General features: G+C 44.8%; 1 protein-coding gene across 1 annotated transcript in view; it reads left to right on the top strand.

The window, feature by feature from the left end:
- Window positions 1–13,302, top strand: part of LOC119395117 (uncharacterized) — a 33,468-nt gene extending 20,166 nt beyond the window's left edge. Inside the window, exons 5-9 of the mRNA XM_049416093.1 lie at window positions 2,330–2,484; window positions 5,434–5,512; window positions 9,378–9,546; window positions 10,643–10,793; window positions 12,681–13,302. Coding sequence (XP_049272050.1) covers window positions 2,330–2,484; window positions 5,434–5,512; window positions 9,378–9,546; window positions 10,643–10,793; window positions 12,681–12,859 — 733 coding nt within the window. The 3' untranslated portion in view covers window positions 12,860–13,302. The remainder of the gene's footprint in view (window positions 1–2,329; window positions 2,485–5,433; window positions 5,513–9,377; window positions 9,547–10,642; window positions 10,794–12,680) is intronic.
- Window positions 13,303–26,316: the final 13,014 nt, after the last annotated feature.

Below are 26,316 nucleotides of genomic sequence, written 5' to 3'. Positions count from 1 at the left end.
TCCCGCAGTAAGTCTTGCGCAACATCTATTTACATCCGGGAACAGCGCCGACTCCTACTCGAGCGCTTACTTTGGCAACAAAGATCGCATGAATGATAGAAGGAATGGCTTCCTTGCCAGCGTCCTCGTTTTAAAGGGGTTTCCCCGTCGGGCAAAGCGCCCCCAAACACCCGAGCAGAGGTTAACGGAACGCTTACTCAACGACTGTCCCCACTTGCGCATCCTTACGCAACACGGAGGGCACGTGCGCTATTCGTGCTTCCTGCGCAAATCGTGCGGCGAGCATTAGCAACAGCAGTTTTGCCGTACCGTCTTCTTTAATGCCCTTCACGCTGCCGACTCCGGGAAACTCGCATCGTAGGACAGAGTTTTTCCCTTTTTTTATCTCTCTTCTTTCTCGCCACGATCTCTTCCTCGTGTCGTCCTCTTCCGGATATCATTACATGACACGTCAACGGCCACACGCTTCCTTGCGCTAGAGTTTTGTATTTGTCTGCAACGCAGAGGAAAAGGAAAGTGCCGTATTTGTCGCGCTATCGCCTTTTCATAAGGAACGCTCGGCATTGCTCGAGGCGTTCGCACGCGTCTTGAATATGAACCAAAGCCGCTTCACGTCTTCAGCTACTTTTCGTGCCAGTGGGAGCGAAACGTGAACGAGCAGTAATCTTTGTCCTTTTTTCCGCTGTTATGTCAAGAACGTTTCATGGCAGACTTCCACTGTGAAATGACATTTTACAACGCCACCTCTACTGCGCTTTTGATTTTTCACCAATTTGTCCGAAGTCGACGACATTGGCGTTGGTGTCACTCGTAAACGTAAGCTTTTCATTATATGTAAGCTGCAGTAAAACTGAGCTTCGGACTATGTATTGGTTATAATTGTGCTATATAAAATTCTGGCAAAGTTCCAGACTTCGTGTCTCATTTTCTTATTGACGGCCTTCGAAAAGGGTTGCAGCAGACGAAGCCAGCATTTTTCTAAGTGCACTTCACACAAGTCCCGTTGCCACTGAGAACTTTGGCGGCGCCGTAGGCCACCACTTATCTCGGAGTCCCGTTGGGTCCAAACCACAGAGTTTCATACTAAAGAAGCTTGAGGGCAATCTACTTTATCGGTGCCTCAAACACAATCGGAATGATGGGAGGCACAGGCTACGTATCTGTCTATAGGCAAAAAAGAAGTTCGTGAAAAAAAAAACCTTTATGATATCATTATGTCATTTCACCAAAATCTTCGCGCGACGTTACTCCGCCCATCCGCTACTCATCTTGAAGAGATCGGTTACGGGTGGATGCAGTAATGCCGGGAAGATCTTCCCAAACAACGATGGCACGTGAAGTTGCTGATGGATTGAAAGCTTGAGCTTGACCATTTATACGTTTGATTGTGCAGGAGGCGTGAAATACGTAAATGCGCTTCGAATGATGCTGTAGCGATACGGATGAAATAAGCATAGAATAGTGACGGAACCACGCATGCATATTGACTTGAGTAAAAAAAAAATCCGAAGCTTGCACTAAGCCGCACAAGCCTTGAAACAGCGAAACTGGACGATTCTCAAGACTAATCTGGTTGCTTCTGGGTTGTTTCTAGGCCTTAGCTAGGTGATGACAGTTGTTCATAGGTTGCTTCTAAGTCGTTGCCAGTCATTCGTGCTACGCTGGTCATCCACCTTCAGAGATCGAAATGGCACTAGGTTCGTTGGAGAACTCAGAACTATATTTTTCATTATTGATGAGCTGCTTGCATATTGCGGAAAAGAAGAATAATGGTTATCCTAGGCTTTTCGTCTTCGTGGAATTGGCCAAGCTTTTTGAGCATTGCAGCCGGGCAGAATTGCGGACGTTAGTATCCGATGAGTAGCTTTGTAACTTTTGACAATCGCATGCATGCTTTGTGTGGCCTTAGTCTTTAAGGTGCCGCTTTCGCATCCTATTTCAGGAAGAGGATTCACCTATGTAGAGTAGCGTATCAGTGCTTCTTGGGCGTTAGTGTGCAAGAGTGGCATCAAGTGAATTATGAGACGTAGATTACAAGCGCACAGCCGAGGACGTGACAAGATATTCGTGCGTTGCCCACTTTACACGCACTCGTGGCAAGTTCTGTATGTACGCTACAGCAAGAATTTATTTGAATTTTTCATTTGCATTCCTACGATAGGGAATACTCTGACTGGCCAGCTAGCAGAAGAGAACGTCCTTCTGCGTATTCAGTCGTTCTCACACGAGTCACGGAGTCAACAAAAGACTATGCAGGAATATGTGCGGGGGAGAGTTCGAGCGTCAGCAGTTGCACGTGCTGCAATTGCCTCCCTCCTCCTACGTGCAGGGTTAACACTGGCACAGCGGTGGTGTTCACTCTGCCACCTCCACAGTGCAGCATGGAGGTGCGCCTGGGCTACGGCCTGTCCGGACCCCGGGCACAGGGGCCAGTCACGGTCGGCGATCCGCTCACTCTCGTCATCACCATGACCAGCGTGCTGCGTAAGTGTCACGTGGTATGCTGTCGATGGCAGCGAAATGGCGGCTTCTTTTGGTTACTAGTTCGTTATTTTCCATGCTTGAATGGCAGTGAGTCAGCAAGACGACTAGATAACGGCAGCGTACTTTTTTCCAACATTAGCACGTAGGTTATGTTTATACGCAACGAACCGAATGTAAATCTCTTGGTGGTTCTGCACCCCCTCTGCAGAAATAATAGACAGCAATGTAAGAGTGCAGATAAATTTGCAGTCCGTAAATTACCCTATGCAAGAATAAAGTCCATCCATATAAATCAACATCCATGCGATGACCGTACAAGGAGTGTATGCCATAGCAGGCATCGTGAGCATCGTCTTTACACCCAGTCAAGGAAAACAATCGCAACACTGAAACACGCCCGTGTCCTTTTCTCGCACGCTGTCATCACTATCGAATTTAGCTAGCCACGTTAAGATAGAAGTTAGCAGGAGTGAAGATTCCCCGTACGATGTAGCGAGTATATAAGACAAGAGAGATGGGATGTATGTACCAACCTGAAGATTTCTGTGGAACTCGATAATTCTCTGTTTATTTGTTTCAAAGACGAAATTTTTAATAGAACGCGGTAAAACTAGATGGTTTTAGGAAATGCAAACAGTGCGCATCGCAGTGTTTTCCAATGGACAATGCGCACACAGTGTCTCATTTTCGCTTATCGCTGCTGCGAGAGGGTTGAGAGAGTAACCCCTTGCTCAGGGAAAGTCGCAGCATGAAGTTGAGAAAGCCTTAGTGAACTACGCACAAAGCACCAAAGAACAGTAACAACAAACAGTAGACAAAGAGGTTTGTACATGCCAACCACAGTTGATATCCACAGTCAACAGAACAAAAAAAAATCTTTTCCCGTCGCAAATAGGCCAAAAAAAATTGTTCGACGCCGTTAATGCTTTCGTGTCCTTATAGCACGGTTTCATGCAATATGATTACAGTGAGCGATACAAAGTTGTAGGGCATGCCAAATATTTTTATGGTAACAATAGAGGACCTCTCTGTGTTTTGTCTACATGCTACGGTAGTTTTCCGCATTCCATTTATATTTGCATTGGGTCCTATGACCACAGTTATTAATAAGGTGAAATGAAGAGCAACGTTTTCAGCCTTGAATTCTGCACTCGAACTACCGTTCTAGCGCATTAGTGTGCACCGTTGGTATGACTTCACAAATTTCAAAGCAGCTACCCTACTTTCTGAAGTTTTCATTATTGAAATCTGTGAGAGCTTATTGAACTGTCTATTTATTTATTTTTGCGGAATGCAATGTAATATTTGGTGATCACTAAACAAGTACTGAGGAGGCCCTGTGCAAATTCTGTGACGTCAAGCTGGATTGGAAACCTCGACTATGTCCTTTGTTTCAGCGCCTTCCGTGATTTTCTTAAGGGAAAAGAAGAGAGCAGGGTGGGTCAGGGAGCAAACGGATGTTAAGGACATCTTAGTCGAAATCAAGAAGAAGAGATGGGCATTGGCAGGGCATGTAGCGCGTAGGCAAGGTAACCGCTGCTCATTAGGAGCAACTGACTGGCTTCCAAGAGAAGGCAGACACTTGAGGGGGAGACAGAAAGTTTGGTGGGCAGTTGATATTAAGTAGTTTGCGGGTATTCGCTTCGAGGTCTTTGAGTGGCACCCTCTCGCGTGTGACGTCAGAGAGAGGACTCGGGTGCCGCTCTTCGCGCGCGCGCTCGATGTGAAAGCTGCTCGACGCTGCCGGCCGGTCTCTCCTGCTCGGGTTATGGAAACATTAGTGGGCAAGTTCATAAAGCAATTTGCACTGAATGTTCAAGCAATATGCCCAGCGAAATCGAGCGGAGTTGCCGTCAGGAACACGTTCAGTGTCGATTGCTCCTGGTGTCGTCTGCTAGCCATCAATGTGTACATCTGCAAGTATGGCGACGATTTCTTTTCGCGACTGTTCTATGGCCGTGGCGCACTCAAAATGACCTTGCGGCCCATTTTCGATCACTTACTTCAGCGTTCGGGCTTTGGCTTCCGTGTATGCGTTAAAGCGCAATATACGTATACCACGTGCTGAGCGCGTTCGGTTGCCAAGCCTGCTCCTTTTATTCAATTCCTTTGTTAGGAGTTTTAAAAGCATGACAAACGACGTGTGATGTTATTCAAATAAATTAAGTGGTCTTCACAGGCAACAACCTTTCATTAAATTCAAATTTTCAGCAGCCACCGTGTAAGCGCGTATTAGTACTTCAATTTAAACAAGAAATAAAAAGGTTGAGAGGACGTGTCAGAGGTTGATGCACGACGGTGATATGAAATATTGGTAGGTTGTGCGGAGTTTTTCTCTCTTTTTCTGCAGCATATTTTAATCCCTACGGTAATAAATCAACGTTTGCTGACTCGTTCTTTGTCGTTTGAAAGTATGTTGAACACAATTGGTGTAATTACACTAACGTGCTGGTGGTGGTGATGATTTGCCAACTCCATTGCTGCAGTAAGAACGGCTTTTATAACATTGCAAAAGCGCCTCTTACCGATCCAATTATGCAATCTTCTTTAAAGTCAGTTCTAGTATCCTAGCTCAGTTTTTCTTTAGCACGGTATTGGATTGTACCGGTAGATTCATTCTGGAATTTTAAAGAAGCAGCGCAAAAATAGGGCAGAGGCGAAAGTTGGCAAACAAACGTGCACGCCTTATCTCAAGCTGTATTTTTGTCTCCAGAATATTACACGAGCCCTTACGTGATGCAGCAAAATATTAGCAGATCTGTATTTATCTCAGTGTTTTATTTGTATTTCTTCGCACTCAGTAGGTCGCGTGGTCAATGGATTACAAACTGACACAGGTCTTTTTTTTTCTTTTTATGCCACGCTTAGATTTGAAATGCTTTATGATTTCGTGTGAAAAACTTTTGATGCGCGTCATGGCATTCTCGACTTCGTCTACCTCACTTGCAGGTGATGTCGACATCCTCGTGAGCAACTGCGTGGCTCACAACGGAGCCGACCAGAAGCTGCAACTCGTTGATGTCCACGGGTGAGCGATTTAATGCAATGCACTGTATAATGCGACCGAGTACTGGAAATGGTGCAGTAAGGTGTGCCCATAGGCGCTCTTTTAAGTTAACATTTCAAACCCCATTAAATCTTCGTTTTCGCAGTCGAAAGATCAAAGTGCGACATTCACCATTATGATATACACACCTCGTTAAAAAGGGCTTTGCAAGCAAAACTCAAAATTGCGACTATTCTTAGATTCACTGCAGCTCTTTGTGCGAGCTTCGGCCAGTGTCGCTATCCCGTCAGCTCGCTCGTATCGGTGTCGCTTGAATGAAGTGCATTTGCAGTACTTGGTCGGCACTTTGCTTTCGTAATCGGCATAATCTAATCTCAAAAGGCCTATAGAGGATTCACCATATAAAAATCCACTGACTTGAAAATGATGCCACTGCTATGCAGTTGCAACACAAAATGAACGCATAATGTAACTCATCAAATAGTACAGTGTGACGCATTCTGTAATGGGTGATATAGATATTTTTTATGGGCCATAGGCCTATTGTGTGATACTGAAGATGACGGAAGTGATGAGGTAAATTACGTATTTACGCACACGCAAGCAACGTACACAAGCATATGCCGTTACGACTAACTAGAGCCTTTCGTCCATGCCAGTTGAGAAAGGGTCACTGAATTTGTAGCACGCATAGCCCTACCACTGCTGCGTTATCGTCCACGCACGTGGTACAGTTGCGATATAATTGAGCTGCCGTGTACTCTGCTTAATGCATCACCTTATGCCACGAGTAAGTTTGCAACCCAGTTCCCGGTGTTGTTTTCGTTTAAACTGAATAACTCGTGTCGTTCATGTGATTATCTTCATTATTGTGATTATCTATGTTTATGTGATATTTGTTTGATTTATGTGATTATATTCATTACCGAAATCCCCAAACTAATTCGTTTACTTATTCATTGACTTCAAATATTGCAGAACTGTTGTTAACTACTTTTTTTTTATGCACGAAAATAATGTCTAGTACGTCGACATACTGCCTTTAACCTCATTTTCCTGGCACAAGCATGTACTGATCATGCCTATACTGTCAAAGTCTTGCTATTTTAGGTGTATTTAATAATAATAATAATAATCAATCAATCAATCAATCATTTATTTAACGTGCCCAGGAACAAGCGTGAGGTCTTTGTGCAGGCGCACGCAAAAAAAAATCAATAAAAATAAACAATACAATACAGACAGTCTTCAGAAATAAAAAGAGCAAAAACACGTAGACAAAGAGAAATGAACACAAAAGGGGAGGAGTAAAATAAGACAATATGAGAAATATTGAAGGGGAATAAAAAATTAGATTGAACATATACAACTATGCGGAAAGACGGAGAAGGGAAGACTTTGTACATTGTGCCATACTATGTCAAAACAGTGCAAAGCTCGGATAAAAACAATGATTGTGGACTATGAAAAACGTCAAGATCAAGAAAATTAATATTATAAAGACTTTGTATTCTGTGAACGGTAGAGTGTTGGAAGAAGCAGGCGGGTACATGAAATGGTCTGTTCTCTCTGGTTAGCTTACGCGGAATTCGAAAATTAACACAATTGAGAAGTACAGGGCAGGACATGATACCGTGGACTAGCTTGTAGAGAAATAAGAGATCAGAACGATTTCGTCGGCAGTGAAGTGATGGCAGTGATAATGATTCAGCAGTACTTGAACGAGATCCAGAGTCATTTTTAGCAAAGCGATGTTTATATATGCTGAGGAATTTTTTCTGGACTCGTTCAATGGTGTTACCGCTGGATTGAGCAATGCCATTCCATATCACGGACGCATACTCAAGTTGCGGAAGACATATTGCCGTGTACAATTTGTGTAGGGCCATGGGAGACCTGAATTCTCGAGATATTCTACAAACACATCCGAGAGAACGAAGGCCCCGCATAGCAGCACGCTTAACGTAAGAAGAAAAGTTTAACGCGCTGTCAACAACAACACCAAGATCACTGATTTCATAAACCTTGCATAACGGCACAGAATTGACAAAGTATTGAAATGACACGCTAGATGTTTTGCGAGTGATAGACATGAATTTTGTCTTTGAGGTATTTAGAGAAAGGTTACTGCCGTTGCACCATTCGGAAAAAGAACACAAATCTGACTGCAGCAAGCGACAGTCGTTAACTGAATGAATTTCCTTAAATATCTTGATGTCATCGGCATACAAGAGGGAAGAAGAATTACGAATGGCAAAAGAAACATCATTAACGTAAATTAAAAATAGGAGTGGGCCTAATACCGACCCTTAAAATAATAATAATAATAATAATAATAATAATAATAATAATAATAATAATAATAATAATAATAATAATAATAATAATAATAATAATAATAATGATGATGATGATGATGATGATGATGATGATGATGATGATAATAAGAATAATAATAATAATGATAATGATAATAATAATAATAATAATAATAATAATAATAATAATAATGATAATAATAATAATTTAGCAGACGAATAAAGTGCAAGAGATATATCGCTGGTACCGAATAATCTCTTATAAATGTAATTACATGTGAACCGTAGGCGTTTCACACAGAAATGACGCTGATTATGATGAATAACTAATAGCAAATTTATCAGAGCTGAATGCATTTGTGCCTGCGAATCAGCTTCTGCCAAAATAACATAAGGTGTCTTAGTTGGTCTTGTTCAGTCACGACTGACTGGGGAAATTGAGGTAATCACGCTGTATATTCATTGGCTGCAGTTGCAACTTAAACTCGATGCTAACTGTAATTACTGCATTGCTGAAGGGCAAAGCTTTTATCAAATCTTAAGAATAGGTCACTCCATTGATTGTGCTTAAGGACATAACCACGTTAACTGCAGCACGCTTTAGTTTTTTTTATTTTTAAGGCAAGTTACCACCTATAAGAACTGCTATGTTTGTTCACTTCGGATCACAATAACTATAATAGCCAATAAGTGATTGAAAGACGCGTCAGCTCGCGTCGAACTGGAACAAAAAAGTACCGGCATACTTTAGCAAAAATATTGGTGCGCGATGTCAACGTGGCTTTTGGGGCTAGTTGGTTAAATGCATCAAAAGGTGCCATAGCACTAGCAGACACGCACGAGGAAGACACAACGGGACGAGCGCTAACTGAATGTTTATTGTCAGAAGCAACAGTATAAGTAGATCCGTGCACGGGAAAAGGCCCAATCACCGCACATGAAAACCTGCCGCGTCCAAAAAGGCGAATTCATTCATTTCACGAAACTGCTCAATTTCATTTTGTTCAGTTTGTTGTCGTTCATTTCATTTCATATTGTTCAATTCAGTTCACGAAACTGTTCGAGTTCCTCGTAAATAGGATAGACTCAGCAAATAAAGCTCACAATTCTCTCTGCGTTAGCATGAAACGGTGCGCGAAGTTCTTCATTATGCTCTACGAGAAAAACTGTTGCAGGGTCGTGCCTCCAATGACTCTCCAAAAGGAGTCTAATATTCTCCAATAGAGAGTTACCGTGTATCTGTAAAGAGAGTTACAGGTATATGTGGCAAGCCAGGACTCCCCATTGAGAGCAATAAGTCATCTTTTCTCTCTCTCTCTCTCTCTCTCTCTTAGAGCGTACTTGGGAATTGTAAGAGCTGGCCCGAAGTTATAAATAGCGCTAAATACCTCGTGAGGAGCTCCTTATTTTACCTAACATGTATTATTTAGCCGGAACATCCATGTTACGTGCCCAGCGCGCGTGTAAACTTATCAATATTTGGACCAGGTAAGCTCTTTTTGAAGAGCCCTGGACGTACGTGTACGCTTATACATATACACTTTATTTCTGGCTCCTTGCCCCCACAGGTGCACCCTGCAGGAGCGTCTTCTGAGTGCCTTCCGAGGTTCGCATTCCACTCGTGCGGAAGGGGGTCAAGAGGTGGCGCTGTTTGCCTTCCTCAAGGCCTTCCGCTTCACCGGCAGCAGGGCTCTGTACATCGAGTGCGACGTCCACATGTGCCACAGTTCCTGCCCGGTAAGCGCGCACATGCTTGCCTTACGAACTTTTGGGCTTGTGTTATTCAACCAGCGAAGTAGACCCGATTGCAGTCTTACACGTGATGGAACGTAAAACGAAGTCACGCCACCCACCCAACTGTACCACGAAGCTGCAAGTAAAGCCTTCAAAGTTTTAAACGAAAGTTCTACGAAAGCCCGCAGAACCGGTGTTGAAGGAATGGTCTACCTTATCCAATGTTCCTGCGCTTTCATTTGTCGAATATTTATGCCTCGCTAAGCTAGCTCAGGCTGTAAAGCGCGTCCACCCCGCAGTTTTGTTGCTGCGGTGTTTGATCTCAAACCAGGGCGAATTCTTCATCAACTGCCATAATCCATTTTTGAGGTACCTACTTGTGTTCCTCCTTGCCGGTGTCCGCTGAACTAATTTGTCATATTTATGCGAGAAAACGGTGTCACGAGGTTGTCTTTATTCCAGAATGTCTCGAGAATTTATCAGAATCATTATGAAGTCAATTTTTATGCTCCCATGATGACACAGTACTGTTAGAATACCATATGTGGTCAGTCATCGTCGGACCGAACGTTGCGGTCAGAAAAAAGCCTGTTATTTGTATTCGTCTTTAGGAATTTCGTCAAACTTCGAGCGCATTGATGGAACAATGAAATCTACTGGAGTAATGACGCCCAAATTGTACGATCTTGTAGCCAGATGGCTCATTGAACGAAGCGTTGTATTCACAATACGGCGCTTAGAGGCGAGTCAAAAATAAAAAAACACGCAACATCCGCGTCGGCGTACAATATTATCCGTTTTCTAGGCATTTTTTTTTTCCCTGTGTCTCCTTCGCAGCTCTGCCTCGACCTTCAAATCATTGTCTCATGATGTAAGCTTAAGAAATTTGTATATTATCTCCCTGATACGCACACACACACATTATTTATCGCAAATCAGCAAATTATCGTGTCCAGTGTAAGCGTACTCGGTGTAACTTACATAGTGTCCTCTCAACCATCATGTTGATACACTTACAAGCCTAACCTTCCTTGAAACGTTGTATTAAGATACTTGCCCGTCGACCGTCTTTGACCCGCATGCATTTGCTTCGCTGCAGACGCAGCAATGCTCGTGGCGCCAGCGCCGTAAGAGATCGGCAGCTCTCGAAGGCAACGACACAGCGACGCCATTCGAGACGCTCAACTTGTTCCAGGCCCTGGAGGTTCTCCACACTGACGCCGACGCCCAGCAAAGCCTTCCTTATTCCGGTTAGTTGCCACCTCCTCTCCTGCGACTGAACCATTGCCTACAATTCGGAATGGTTTAAGAGGCAGAGAAATGAGGCGGCGAAATAATTGCTTTGTACTTAAAGCTCTCTGAACCATTGTGTTCCGTTCGCCCCTAACCCTCTTCCACGCATGAAACCACACCCATCATCAACTGCTTCAAGACAGCGTCGGGTGGGGTGGGTATTCATTCGTGGTCACGCCTGCCGCTCTTCCGGTTTACCCTTTCTATCTTCCCTCGGCCTCAAGAAACGCTCACTGACACGAACAGAGATCGTTAGTTATCTCACCCTAGATTGTGTCCGCTGCGAGTGACCTAGCAAACTGGCGCGTAAATCACTGAGATAAGATCGCTTCGCAAGCTCGACAAAAACGTGTTTATGTTCGAACTCGACTCTGACACTGCTAGTCCCACCAGAAGCGATACCAGCAAGTTCCTAAAAGAATAATAGAACTTTTTGCAGGAATAGTAGCTTAATATTATTTATGATAGATTCACTGCACAGCCGCAGACAAGCCCGAAAGAATTGAGGCAGGATCATGCACAGTTAGGTATTCCCCGGTCGATCTCGTGACGCTATGCTTGGACATTTCTTTGGCTGCGATCACGAAAGCCAGCGGGACTAGTGCCGCAGTACTAAGCTAGAGGTTGCAGTTTCGAGCCGTATTGCGTCCTACGCATTTCTGTTCAATGGAAAACCACTCACGTTTCTATACAGGGGTTCGCACCAAAGATCTCGGGTGGTACAATTTTATACGCAGTCACCCATATGGCGTGCTTTCCAATAATATCATAGTTATAGCAAGTAAGACCCCAGAATTTAATTTTTTTTTTTGCGTCGCATTTTCATAATTTGTCACGTCTTGCCCCAGTATCATAGAAACAGCAGCACCCATCCTCAGATTATGAAGTTGATGCATGCAGCTGACTAAGCACTAAATACTTATGCTGGAATATGTGCACTGCGACAGAGCAAAAAATCCACTTTGTATGAGTCCACGCTTTTGCACACGTTCGTTCGTACCAAGTTGACAACTCAGTAACTTGCACACGGTACCGGGAGATTAGCCTAGCACTAAGTTACAATTTAAGCAGAGCGACTTACGACATTAGCATTGGCAGGTGAGGCGCACCATCGTATCGCATGCGTGTGCGACGGAATCATCAGATTTCCTTATGGCAGTGCAATAACCACAGACGTGAGCTTACCATTGCCTTATCCCACTGTATTCCCCACGACTCAATTGTTTTCATACAACTGCACAAACACTTAATTTACGGGTATAACATCGGCAATGTCATTAAATATATGCAGCGCCAACCGAGAGCAAACAATTTTCATCGGGTTATGCTGCGTCCACCATTGCGAACACTGCACCTCACCTCCCTAAAACACTTAATGCATGAAAAATCAGCTCCATACACGAAAAAAATTGCTGCCACTTTTCACATTTCAAATTTGTGTGGTGTCAGTAAATAGTCCTTAGCAGATAAACACAACTGTACGCTCCTCATTATTACGTAATGACGTTGCGAACAACCGGAAAACGTCTGCGTTTCAGCTCTTCTTTTTTTTTTCGTGCCTGACGTGATCACAATATTTATTTATTTATTTATTTATTTATTTATTTATTTATTTATTTATTTATTTATTTATTTATTTATTTGTCCATTTATCTATCTATTAGGCGACACAGCTGCAATGTGTGTCCACGTGCCGCTTTAAATATCATTTTAAGCCGCACTAAATATGAGGCATTATGTTATGTCAAGCGTGAAGGGCGCGTAACATTCATGGAAATGAATGCTAGAGGGGCATTCATTTAGAAATGAAAGCGTGCTTTTTTTTTCCTTTCACGTTTCTGCAGATCCCAGTGGCAGCCTGGTCTGCCTGAAGGCGACGGGCTTTGCAGCCGGAGTGGCTCTGATATTCTTGATGATGTCCCTATGTTTTGGACTGTCCGCCTGCACAATCATTAAACTCAAGGGAAAGAAGCCAACGAAAGCCGATCCACTCGAAGACGACAACCAGCCTCCCGACTACTGAGCTCTTAATTCAAACCAAGAACAAATTGACGACAATGATAACGAGAGCCCTCGGGCGTATCTCAAGCTTCCGTTAGCAATAAACGTGTGATAGGGAGCAGTTGCCATGTAGTAAGCTCGCAATTTTAATCGTATGGGGCCTTAAAAATTAAACCTTGAAAACGGAAAGCGAATCAATGGCTAACGGTGTTGGTGAGGCAAGAAGTTAGCAAATTGTGTAAATACGCTGTGTTTTGTGTAGGGCCTCCAAGGACGCTAGAGTGCAGCATTAGGTTTAGCGTCTTCAAGGCCTTTTTCAAGACTTATTCTGTATTGTATGCCAGGAAAGTTTTGACCAATGTCGGGAGGAAATAAATTTCACGATAATAGTTTTGAATTTCACGCCCGTAATGCTGTGGCATTTCTTTTTATAGATACGGCACACACCTTTGAGTCCAAGCGTGGGCGTTCATACAAAAAAATATATACACGTGTGAGGCCTGCAATAACAGACACAAAGATGCATATATCAACAGAATCAACCTGTATAGGCAATATTTTCGTTAACAAGCTCTAACATTTTCGTAAATATATCGCCATATGCAGTGTGAACAATGCTTTTCGGCAATGAATTCCCTTGATTAATGCTCCGAGCGAAAAATGAATATTTGTAGTAGCGTTCGATGCGCGTAAATGCTCGATCTCTTTTTCGCAGTTCTGGCGAGTGTTGGCGCAAGACACTAGACACAGATATCTAATTTATCTATCTTCAGTTTATCGATGTGTTTTCAATACATAAACTTAGCCTGTTCTTCCCGCCTCGACTGAAAGGATGCGAAATTAGGAGAAGTTAGCATATGTAACACGCTAACAGTTCGCCTCTAGCGATTACCGAATAACCTAACTGCCACCCGTTGTGCTCATTCTAATTTTGCAATGATCTGTTTTGTATGTGGATCCCACAGAGCCGAAGCATATTCGAGACGTGTTCTGACTAATGCGGTGTAAGCTGCAAGTTTCACCTGTCATAGTTTACAGCGAGGACCCCATGATGTACAAAGAGCGGTAGCACAAAAAGTGGCAGATGTTCGCTAAGAAATGCTTCGCATGTAATATTTTCAATGTGCTCGTCCCACTTCATATGTTCTGTTAGCGTTACAGCTACGTATTTATAGACAGAAACATTACTGAGCACAGCACACTCGCTAGAATAGAGAAAGTATAAGACTATCTGACGATTACTTATTTTTATCAAGCAGCACTTATTATTGTGTTAAGCGTCCTTCCCCATTCTTCAAAATTGGCTAGCGCGAAATCGACAAGGACTAAGAAGGAACACTGATGTACAGAACAGGCGCTACTCGCAACTAAGCTTTATTCAGAAAAGTCTTCCTACATATATACACAGCCGAGTGGCGCGCGCAGGCGCAATGCACATCACAGTCGACAATGCTAACCAGGATCGGGATAGCAAAACATATTCGCATCACAACCAAGTTTCTAAGAATAGTCTTTCCTTACTGCGCAGAACAACAGAAGTGTCACTGATACATTCACGGTCTTTCTTTTTAATGTGATAAGCCTCCATTAGTTCTCTCTCCAGCGCATTCCCACTTCTGCCCAGAATTCGAATGCTAGACAGCACTGGCTCACAGGCACAGGTCCTACAATGCATAGGCAGATGAAAAGTCGAATTATTTTTAACAGATCGCTCGTGTTCCCTTGCTCGATCGTTGACGCAACGACCGATTAAAAATAGTTTGACTTTTCATCTGCCTATGCATTGTAGGACCTGCGCCTGTGAGCCAGTGCTGTCTAGCATTCGAATTCTGGGCAGAAGTGGGAATGCGCTGGAGAGAGAACTAATGGAGGCTTATCACATTAAAAAGAAAGACCGTGAATGTATCAGTGACACTTCTGTTGTTCTGCGCAGTAAGGAAAGACTATTCTTAGAAACTTGGTTGTGATGCGAATATGTTTTGCTATCCCGATCCTGATTAGCATTGTCGACTGTGATGTACATTGCGCCTGCGCGCGCCACTCGGCTGTCTATATATGTAGGAAGACTTTTCTGAATAAAGCTTAGTTGCGAGTAGCGCCTGTCCTGTACATCAGTGCTCCTTCTTAGTCCTTGTCGATTTCGCGTTAGCATATATATGTCACTTGTTGATAATAAAATCAGTTGGAAGTTTGCGCCCGTCCGTGTCTGTTTCGTCCGTTGTCTGAGAAAATTTTGCGCAAAAAGTGTTGATCAACGACATAGATCAAGAACAAAATCGGCGCCAAGACTGACCCTGTGGGGTACCTTACGTCACAGGAAGCGCCTCAGAAAGACAATTGTTAACTTCAACATACTGAACAATGTTTCAAATGTGAGCTCTAATGAATTCTACATGCTTAGTATTTACTCCAATTGGGTGACACTTTGACAGAAATTTATTGCGATGCATTTTACCAAAGGCTTTGGCGTAGCCTCAGCACATTGCATCATTATACTCCCTGTGATTTAGCGCTAGTGCGAAGTCATGATGTTGTGGTAATGAGCTGGGGGGCGATCTTCGGACCTTGCCTAAAACCATGTAAAGTTCAGAGAGCAAATATCTGCCCTCTATATGTATTGTTTTAGATTCTTGTAGACCCGATTTTTTAGCTTTTTCCAGAAGGTTAAATTCAATGAAGTAGGATGGTAATTTCAAATGTTTGAATATTCATTAGGCTTAGGCATACGCCTAATTCAAGAACTTCTCCAGTCAACTAGTACGAGACATTGCAGTAACGACGCGTTGAATATAACACTTAATCACTGCAAAACTCATTCCGCGCACTGCCGCAAAAAGACAATAGGAATGTTGTCAGTGCCAATTGCTTTTTTTTTCGTTCATATTTAAGACTACCTTTACAATGTCCTCCTGGGTGACAAAACCTTAATTAAAACCAGCACATAATCAAGCCAAGGAAGGTATAGATTAATTGTACTGTTTTAAGTGTATTGCAGTAATTGTGACATGCATGCGAAGCAAGTAAAATCGACGAAAAGGCAACTTGCCGCCTTCGGATTCGAAGGTTGCAGGCTCGGTTCCTGGCGGCGGAAAGTTGTCTTTTCGTCCACTTTACTTTCTTCACATCTATGTCAAAATTATTACTCTACACTTAAAACAGTACAATTAGCCTATACCTTCCTTGGCCTCATTATCTGCTGGTTTTAATTAATGTTGTGTAAAACAAAGAAACGAGTCCTCAAAATCCCTGCCTTCTTTCATTCCTCCTTGGTGACCGTAATATCTGCCGTTAACGAGCTGACTCAAACTGATTACACGATGCCAGGCGTGTCAGGCGTGTCAGGCGAACAGATGCCCAAAAAGGGTTAAGACCTTTAGCCCCGTGTGCAGCGATCGGCTCCTGCCCTGCTCACTGACAAATAATGCTTGTAAGGCGGTGTCCGTTGGCCGTTGGTGGTACCGCAGCAGCGCTTGGCTACATGGTAGAGCATCCGCTTCCAATGCGGTAGGTATCGGGTTCGATTCCCAGTGCCAACCAGAAACCAACCGGTTCTTTCTTAAAGGGTAGAAGAGTACACTGACCTAGCGATCGGTTGTTTTGGGGTACTCATCTCGAAAGGTGGCGCCATAAGGTTCTGTAAAGGCCCCTGGGACCACCTTAATCCCAAAGCCTTGGTGAAATAGTCGAGCATCCGCCGCTGCTGTGGGAGGCAGAGAACTGCTGCCGCCGCATACATACCGGTGAAATGGGTACAAGCGCACTCCTGGACTGGTGCCCGGCAGAACGAAGTACATAGTCGCTTGAGAGGGTACCCACTCGTGTGGGAAATGGGCGGCATGGGACCACCAGACCTAAAAATAAGGTCATCCTTTTTTTTTTTATCGGTGATAACGGGCTGGTTCGTCGCAGGTGTGGCAGCAAAGAAAAAAACGCACGTGGCACTCATTGAATCCTGCAGCGGAGGCCGTATCATCAGTCGTCGTCCGTAGCTGCCGACACGGATACCAAAGCATTCTCGCACGTTGTGGTTTTGGTTTCCCGTGAACACAATATCTAACCTGCTTAGGTGTAGTGTTTAACATATCTATACTCAATTTCAATGTTCATCGCCGAGAACCTATTACCCAGTTTCGAGGAGGCGCTATGCAAATATTGTGATATCGCGATTAGCTGGGTGAAGATAATTTACAAAGAGACATTAACAGTGATCGTTAATGTCCCTTTCAGTAAACGTCGAATTGGAGACAATGGGGCTCACTTACAGGACACGCGACCAAATGACGACAGGCATTCTGGCTATATCTAAAGACGACGTCTTTGAAGCATACCCAGTCGAAGTATTTATCAGTAGAGGAGTAGGTGCGTGCCAAACAATATCACTCGAATGCACTATCAAGTTTACCAGCTGGGGCTAAAAACGCAGCTGACTAACTACTTAACATCAAATGTCATGGTTGAGAGGATGTTCCAAATAAGCTGTCTCGGCTGTGAGTGGCGTGATGTGCAAGCAACGACTATTTTAGCTTCGCTACTGCCCCTACAGCACGCTCCTACGTGAAAACATCGCCTCGTCATTGATATCTCGCTGCGACCAGTTTCCCTACTCGCCTCCAGCTGACAGGTGTGCTGCAACGTGCTAACGGTGACAACAGCAAACGTGTATCACAACAGAAAAAAAAAGAAACGTTAGGTATTTGTGCTCAATTACAGTATCCCTGCTTTGTTTCCAACGAAACTATTTCATTTGGGCAGGACTATTAAAATTATAAGGCGTCCGTAATTGAAGTACACATCTCCAAATTTTGCCCACATACGCCAAATAGGGCGCGAATCTCATTGAGGCTGGCAGTTAAAATTTCGTGCCCACTTGAATCGTCGACAGACTTTCACATTATGCGAAACAGCTAGATAACGCCTTATAGCACCGTATTGCATGTTTCAGTGCTAATACATTTATTAACGAGCACACATAATCCGTAACATATCTTCTACTTTCAACAACTAGCAAACTTGGTAGCACATATGTTGTTCGGCGAAGAAAAACTCTGGAAAACATCTTACGAGCTTAGTTTAGGCCTGAAACTAGAGTGATAAATAATGTCTAACGATTACCTGCAAGTCTCCTAATTAGTCTATACTCTAAAGCATTCGGTGCATATCGCCCTTAAGAGTATGCCTGTTCACTCTCAGTATAAAATCAGCTAACGAAGCAGTAAACAAGTGTTCAGCAGTTTTCACTTAGCGCGAGATAATCAGCGCATTCGCTCTCTTTCCCAAAACGAATCTCCCTAACATTCTTCTCACTACTTCTACACTTAGGTCCCAAGCATTACTTTTATTCAGTTGCCCCGAGGCGATCAGTTAAACACGTATAGCGTAATGTTTTTAGCGCCAATAGTAGCGCAAACATGCTCCGCTGTATAAAAAAAAAGTGCAGAGTCACAGCCTGTGCACTTCGTTCGCCTGGGCGACGAAGTGCGTAGTGTCACAACATATCCACACTCTAAGATATGATTTCCTCGTGCTTTCCCTATCGTTTACGACGCTCGGGTATTTCTCCCACTACAGCAACGACTCGCTAAATACCGGCAGGTAGATAGACATCAGCCCATTAGGCTTTCAGCGCACGCGCACTCAATAAAGATGTTCCAGGCCCGCAAACGTGATCCGCCACTTATATTAGGGTTGCCTTTCTTTCTTCTTCCCTTCTTTATTCATTTCTTCTCACCCAGTGAGCCGCGATGCATTCTTAGGAAATGCAACTGAAATAAAAGCTGTAATTATAGTCGGCACGTTCGGAGACTACGCGGAGAGCCGACCGTAGTTGTTCCAAATCACACGTGGCCGCAGCCGGCGGCGTAGCCCAATCACGTGCGACGATCGCCAGAAAACGGTGGAAGGACACGCGAGACGACAGAAACGAAGAAAAGGAAAATGGTCGAGTGAGAAAGAAAAGGTGCGAAAGAGAATGGCGAAAGGAAATGACGAGAGACGCAACACTCTGAAAGAACGAGCGGGTGGGAGAGGAGGTTCTCTCGAACCCCTTCCTGCTCCATCGGTGTGGGAGAGGACACACGTCTTCGGGAAGTGGGCCGCTCTAGGAGAGCGACGCGGCACCTGGCTTCCGTCGTCAAGCGCGCCGACACGTCTGCTGCCTCCGCCCGCTCGATTTAGTAACCGCTCTTATAAGGACGACATAGGCAATGCCGGAACCCGAAGGCACACACGCCCGCGCACGCACGCACTCGAGGCTACTTGCGTCGCGTGCATACTGACAACAGTTGAGTGACGTTTTCTCGAGGAGGCACGCGCGCCGCCCGTATCATCCGGTACGTATAACACTGTCAGGCTGACGGCGAGGCTTCTTTTGGCCCAGCTGGGATATACTGCGGCTATAGACTGCCGGCGAAAGGTGGGAACGACTAACTGATGTGACAGAAGTGCTTTCCTGCGAGGTGGCAGCGGGTGATTCGGCGGTGGATGTGGGTCAGAACACTTCGCCCTCCCCTCTGCCTTCTTGAGCTTCACGGGCCTTAATGGGTTCCGCCTACGAACGAGTGGCCCCGGCACGCGCTTATTGCAGTTGTTGCCGCCCGCGGACACGACCACCCTGAAAATAACGACTGCTGCCCGAATAGACTTGGCGGCCGGGACGGATGACCGGGTCACGCTGCGAAGTGCGGTAGGTTCGGGGTCAACAGGAAAGGTCAAGCGACGACCCTCGGACAGCGCCGGCTCAACCTGTGGATGGAGTAGTTCGTTTATAGGAACACGCGTCCGGCGCCTGCCAGATAGCTCTTCTCGCAAACACGCCTTCTTCGTTCTTTTCTCAGACTGCTCCGCATGGTATAGACGTTTTTATTGACTGCTTGAAACGCGAAGGTCTTGGAGGTAAGTTTAAAATAAAACGCCGCTGGGTGTGTCCTGTCGCTATTATTTCCATGCCCACAGGCAACTTTCTCTCAACCCGCAGCTATTCAACTCATTTCTGAACATACATCAGGGCTCTTCACACTTTTGGTGCCTCCGAGGTATTTTCCGGCAGCTTCAGAATGTCCAACGCTGAAAAATGGGACGTATTGCATGGCTCCGGCTATTGCGTCGACATTTTCCTCCACGAATATGTAAATATGTTGTGAACAAGCATGCAGTGTAGATGAAGCTTCATGATAACGAAACTTGTCATCAATCCGTCTAAATACCAACAAATTATAAAGGAAAACCATGCGAGGTTTACATAATTTTGAAAAACCCAGCTGCATTTGTATTGAGCCCCGCATTAGTTTCTCAATAAATGGTGGTGCAAAACGAATTTTTATTAAGGCGAGGGCCTTAGATGCCTCATCAAACACGAAAATTGACCATCGGCGGCGACGGCGTCCCGCGTCGGTGGCATCAACACGCGTGATGCAAAAAATCATCATCACGTGATGACATCACCATGTGGCGTCATCATGACGTCACAGATCATCAAAATTTGTGACGTCATCATGACGTCACATAACGTGACACCACACGGTCACTTGATCAAATGCGGCCGATCATGGAGGCAGCGCAAAACAAGGTGAGGTGCAGAAAACTTGCAATGCCTCCCATCTTGGAGGCTGTGCAAAACAAAGTTAGGTGCAGAAGGCTTTTGTAGAGGGGCGGGGCAGAATCAACGTGTTGATTGAGAAGAAAAATAAGATGGCTTTCCCCTTCGAGTCGTCTTAGGAGACTGGATAAGAGACATTGTGAGTTTTTTTCAGCTACTGGCAGAGAGAAGGGCATGGAACCACAGTTTATACGGTTGAATTCCTAGCATCTTCATAATTTCAGTATGGTTGCCAACTAATAACCATTTGACCCATCTGTTATCAGGTCATGGAAAATACCTGCACTATTTACGTCACATTAACATAACTTCTACTAACTTTTGTAATTGCGGAACAGTCTGTAGCAACGCTGACTATCATTGCAATGACTGCCCTCTCACTCATCGCCTTTCTCAAGCCAGCATATCTATATTTCATAAACTCATAAATACATCTTCATTGCTTGCCTCAGTCTTTGCTTTCACCTCATCCAACCTCTCTGAATGTCACCATGCTTCTCCTTCTACAACACTTTTTTTTTTTAAAAAGAGTCCTCCTTTCGTGTTTCTATGCACAAAAAAAGTACCTTACACTTTACAAATACAAATAACTTTGTTTCAACACGCCATAATCTGCCACACATGTCATGATCACTTAGTTATTCGTTTTTCCTGCGTTCGCATTATTATTTTCCAAGCCTATTCAAATTTTACCCTATGAGTATCATGCGGAAGTTCACCTTTTCATCATGGCTACTGGCATGTTCTTATCAATTCTACCTCCACGGACGAGGACCAGTCAAGGCACCAAAATTGGTGACAAGGATTGACCATTCCCGCAGAGCACATTAGGTCACAACGTTAACCTTGAACGCCTTGGCATCATATCTTCTTAAAATAAAAGGTCTATCCTTTCGAAGCATTCAGTTGGTAGCTAGTTAAAAAAATTTCGTCTTAATTCGAACAATTCGTGTCATTTACCTACTTATATATTGTCACCTCTTTTATTCACGTACCCTAAAGGCCCGAGGGCATTACATAGGTGGGGAGTAGTATACAACAATCAAGTAGAAAAATAGATGTGAAAAAATTTTAAAAACGTGGGGAACCTACAATGAGGACAAGTTTCACTAATTAAAAAGAGAGCATAACAGAAAGGGCTAACGAGGATGAACGTTTACATTATGAAAGAGTAGCCAAGTGAACGAACTTGCGCATGTAACACAGTGTGCTAAATAAATCAGTCTAGGCACATGTGCATCTAAGACAGATATACGAAGTCACTCAGACAACAAGATGAAGCGATAATTTGTGAGTAAATTCGTCGTGCTTTGTAATACAGGTACTATCTTTTGGTAGTATATTCCAATGATTAACATCAAGGACTAAAGGTGAGCATAAAGACACGTAAGTTCGGGCGAAGAAAAGTTCCAATTTCAATTCGGGGTCCAGACGAGCAAATATTCAATGGGCAGGATTGATAAGTGCAGAGAGCTGGGTACCGTTATGATACATATTGTGAAAGAGGGATGGAAGTGACAGCAATCTGCGCAATCGCAACTCCAGTGAAATTCTTATTTGAGTAATGCTGGATGTCGGCTAGTAATTAGTTGTTATCAAACGGGTATTTTTGTTCTGAAGAGATACAAGTGTATTTATGAGGTATGTCTGCTGAGGGCTCCAGGTCTGTGAAACATATTCAAGTTTAGAGCGGGCTATTGTATTGTAAGCTAAAAATTTAGTAGCAGAACAGGCGAAGTGCAAGTTTACATTTTAAGAAATTTTCGAACTGTTTGAACTCAAAAGTTCGAAAATTATCATTCGCAAAAACTTCGTATGTCACAGCTTAGCTTTCTGTGCTTCACGGTAGGGTAACCTTGGTTTCGATGTCACCATGCTACCACCAATCTTGAAACACATCGCCATATGATAATGTTGATAGGATTGGAGCGGCTGGTATCATGAAGTAGCGACTGATACGCGACAGGGCGCGTCCAATAAGAAGTGGTGAAAGCTGCTCGACAAGGGACAAAACGTGGGTTTGCTAGCCAAAGAAAGCCGTTCGCGTTAATAAAGGAATGGTGATGATGATGACGTGACAATGTTAGCTATAGTGACAATGAGCATGTGAAGCGCAAACATTGTGCTTGAGCCACTGAATTATTTTCATTGCGATTTCCCAGTGATAGCCTTTCCGGAACCCGATCTTCGATGGACGTTTAGTTGTCGCGAGGCAGCGAAGGCAGTGCACGTAGCTACAGACCTCCGTGCACCTTAGCATAAAATGGTCGATTTTTCTTTTAGATGAGAAGCATCTTATGGCGGTGTTCAATCCGGTGGTGGTGGTGGTGGTGGTGTTCGGTGTGACCATCCTTACTGCGCATGCGCAAACCCTCTCCACACACCTCCTCTCCACTCCCCCTCTCACTCCCCCTCTCGCGCGCCTCGTTCTCTCCTGCGACGAGTAGGCAGCAGCGACGCCTCCGGCGTCTTGACCTGGCACGAGCGGCCGATGGCCGCCTCTGCTTCTGTGGCTCTAGACGCGGGGCGCTCATGCTCTCCTTCCCTCGCTGAAGAATACCACGACGACACCAATGGCATGGACTGCAGAGAGGCTCAAGCTAACCATCTCCCCGCTGCTTCGCATCCACACATGGTTCCCTTTAGCGGGAGATGGTGTAATTTTTTTATTTCTCTTTTGAAAGAACTGGGCAACGCAAGTGCTTCGCTAAGTTGTCCCGACAAAAAAAGATACTGCCTTATTGATGAATTTCACGTAAAAGCTAAATCATGGTAATCGCCATATCTTTTAAAGCAGCTATAGAACAGAAACTCAAGTGAATAGATACGAGCAGACATGGTGCTGGTCTAGTTCCTGCATTTCATTCGAACTGAAAGGCGAAAGTACGCATAAACCGTCACACGAGTACACGGGCTTGTCGTGTCTCCCTCTGTGCACCATAGTATTAATGCATCACACCAAACAAGGCGACGGGCCTCCACGTAAGCAACGCGTCTTCGAGGTCCGGTGCGTTCATTGTGCGACCGCGTACTCGAGAGACTCGAGACAGGCGTCGCGCTCGAAGCGCCACGCGAGTCAGCCGCCCCTACGCGTGGCCTTTGGCGCGTGCCGTCGTTCCGGAGCGTGGACAATGTGGGCGCCGAGATGGCTGCATGCAAATTGCGCGCACGTGATACGACTAACTATACACGCAGTGTTGATGACCTACGTCACTTGGCTTCCCCGCACCCCTCCCTGAGCTACTGGACACCGCTGTTGCTCGTAATGTGACAGTGCGTAGCTTGGCTTCTGTTGCAGTGGCCACAACTTCCTTCCTCTTCTTGCTTTAATAATTTATGCCAAGCACGGAAGATATCTTCGGAGGATGGCTGGCATGATATGCCGGGTGGGGGGGGGGGGGGGGGGCAAACGACCGCACGTGTTAGGACTGCGCACGTGTTTCTTTCCAGAGCCAATTGTACGGTGATTAGTAACTCAAGCGACGTTGTGCCTCCGAGTTTGCCTTCGTCCTAATTTAGCGCATACATTAAAGCTAAACCGGTAGTCTTCGACCGTAAGTTTAGAGAATAGAAACACTCACAGCGCCCTTATGCATTCGCAGAAGGCGACTCGAAGGCTTCTTTTTCGTCTCAGTAGATGTATTATTCCTCCCCCCTCAGAAAGCTCTCTGCAACTAACGTGTTTTTGCGCTGCCTCAGGATTGGAGGCATTGAAAGCTTTCTGCACCTCATCTGGTCTTGCACTGCCTCCGTGATCGGCCCATCTTTGACCAAGCGACGGTGTCATGTGATGACGTCAGCAGTTAACGTCACGGTATGGGCGTCATAGTGACGTCATCATGGCGTCACAGAATATGGCAATCTATGAGGTCACCACGTGATGCCGATTTTTTCATTGCTCGTGTTGACGCCGACGGCGCGGGACGCCGACGGTCAATTTTCGCGTTTTGTGGGGCATCTGATACGTTCACTTAATAGAACTTTGGCGTCTTTTTACGCGTCTTGAGACCAGATGCGCAGGCACCCGTCTACAGCGATCTCTGGCACGGTGTCAAGAAAGCGTTCTTGTCTCTGTGCGCCAGGTGGCAATTGCGATTCCAAGGAGAGGTGGCCGCCTGCAATGCACGCCAGTCTGATGCAGAAATGTTCATTTATTTCGATGTAGTTGCACACTTAAGAGCTTCCGGTGCTCAAAATGAAGCAGGAGTCCTTCACAATGCGGCAAGTATCTCAGCTTATCGTTTCTGAAAGTGGGAGCCCACAGTTTAGTTTCGTACCCAGTTGTCCACATTTGTGTATTGAAAGCAGCCTAATTTTTCACTTCTATATTGATTTTGGTTAATCTCATTCGACAGCACAAAGAAGCACATGGCAACCTTTATTCAGTCCAAGGTAACTAAAGAATAAGCAACCAACAGCCTTATCTTTTCTTATATCTTCCTCTTTTATGATATTTGGCAATGCTAGTTGTATTTTATATAGTCATCAAGTTGAAAAAATCACGTTGAATATTATGATTCATGCTTGTGATGCGGTGCAGGCAGACACGGACCGGAAAAAACGCCAGGCCTGCGCTGAAACCGCAGCACAGCCACAGCGAAAGCTGGAAGAGTGGCGTTTCTAGAGCCCGTTGTAAGCTCTCTTGAGGCTACAATACAAGTACACTAGAAAGGTACCCACTACGCCATAAATCACAATTTTTGTGAAGTTGGGAAGCGCCTACTAAGCCAATATTCGTCATTCTACGGAGAAGCGAGGCACCAGCTACACGTCTGTAAGGCATTATGTGGACTTTGTTGACGCGACGACTGATGACGATGAAGAATTATGGCTCAGCCCTTTGTAATGGGTTGGAATCTTTAAACGGCCCACCAGTTATGTAATTTGCATTGGGTGACGCCCGGTCGCCATTTCCCTCTCCCGTCATGCTGTATAACATACGTTGACGTGGGAGAGAGACGGGGTGGGGGGGGGGGGGGGCGAATAACTTTACTGAGACCCCGAGGAAGTGGATCATGCGCTTATGGGCTTCCTTGGCAACCAATACAATTGCACTTGCGAGGAACCCACTACGCTATAAATCATTGTAATTTTACTGAGACCCCGAGGAAATGGATCATGCGCTTATGGGCTTCCTTAGCAACCAATACAAGTGCACTTGCGAGGACCCCACTACGCTACAAATCATTGTAATTTTACTGAGACCCCGAGGAAGTGGGTCATGTTCTTATGGGCTTCCTTGGCAACCAATACAAGTGCACTTGCGAGGAACCCACTACGCTATAAATCATTGTAATTTTACTGAGACCCCGAGGAAATGGATCATGCGCTTATGGGCTTCCTTGGCAACCAATACAAGTGCACTTGCGAGGAACCCACTACGCTATAAATCATTGTAATTTTTGAGAAGTAGGGCAGCATGCACTGTGCCATTTTTCGTCATTCTACAGAGAGCGTTGGTACCTGCTAAACGCATGTAAGCCATTATGCGCACTTTGTTGATGCTGTGCCTGACGACGATGACGAATTATGGCAGAGCCCTTTGTAATGGGTTGGAAGCATTCAACAACCTACTCGTTGCGCAATTCGCATTGTGTGACGCCTGGTATTGGAATTCGCGTTGTGCAACGCTTGGTGCTTATTTTACTCTTCTACCACGCTATATTGCATATGCTAATGTGGTTCCTTCCCGACATGAAGCCTGTATAGGACCTTTTTGCAAAGCAGTTTCAAGCACCGGCATGGCTCAGAGGTTGAATACTGGGCTCCCACGCAGAGAGCCCAGATTCGAACCTCGTTCCATCCTGGAATTTTTTTCTTATTTCGTTTTTTTTTTTATTTCAAGCGATACTGGTTACGGACACCGGCGGCGGGCGGCGGCGGAC

The sequence above is a fragment of the Rhipicephalus sanguineus genome, chromosome 5 (genome assembly GCF_013339695.2).
Source record: "Rhipicephalus sanguineus isolate Rsan-2018 chromosome 5, BIME_Rsan_1.4, whole genome shotgun sequence".
NCBI classification, from domain to species: domain Eukaryota; kingdom Metazoa; phylum Arthropoda; class Arachnida; order Ixodida; family Ixodidae; genus Rhipicephalus; species Rhipicephalus sanguineus.
This window is presented reverse-complemented; position numbering and strand designations above follow the sequence as displayed.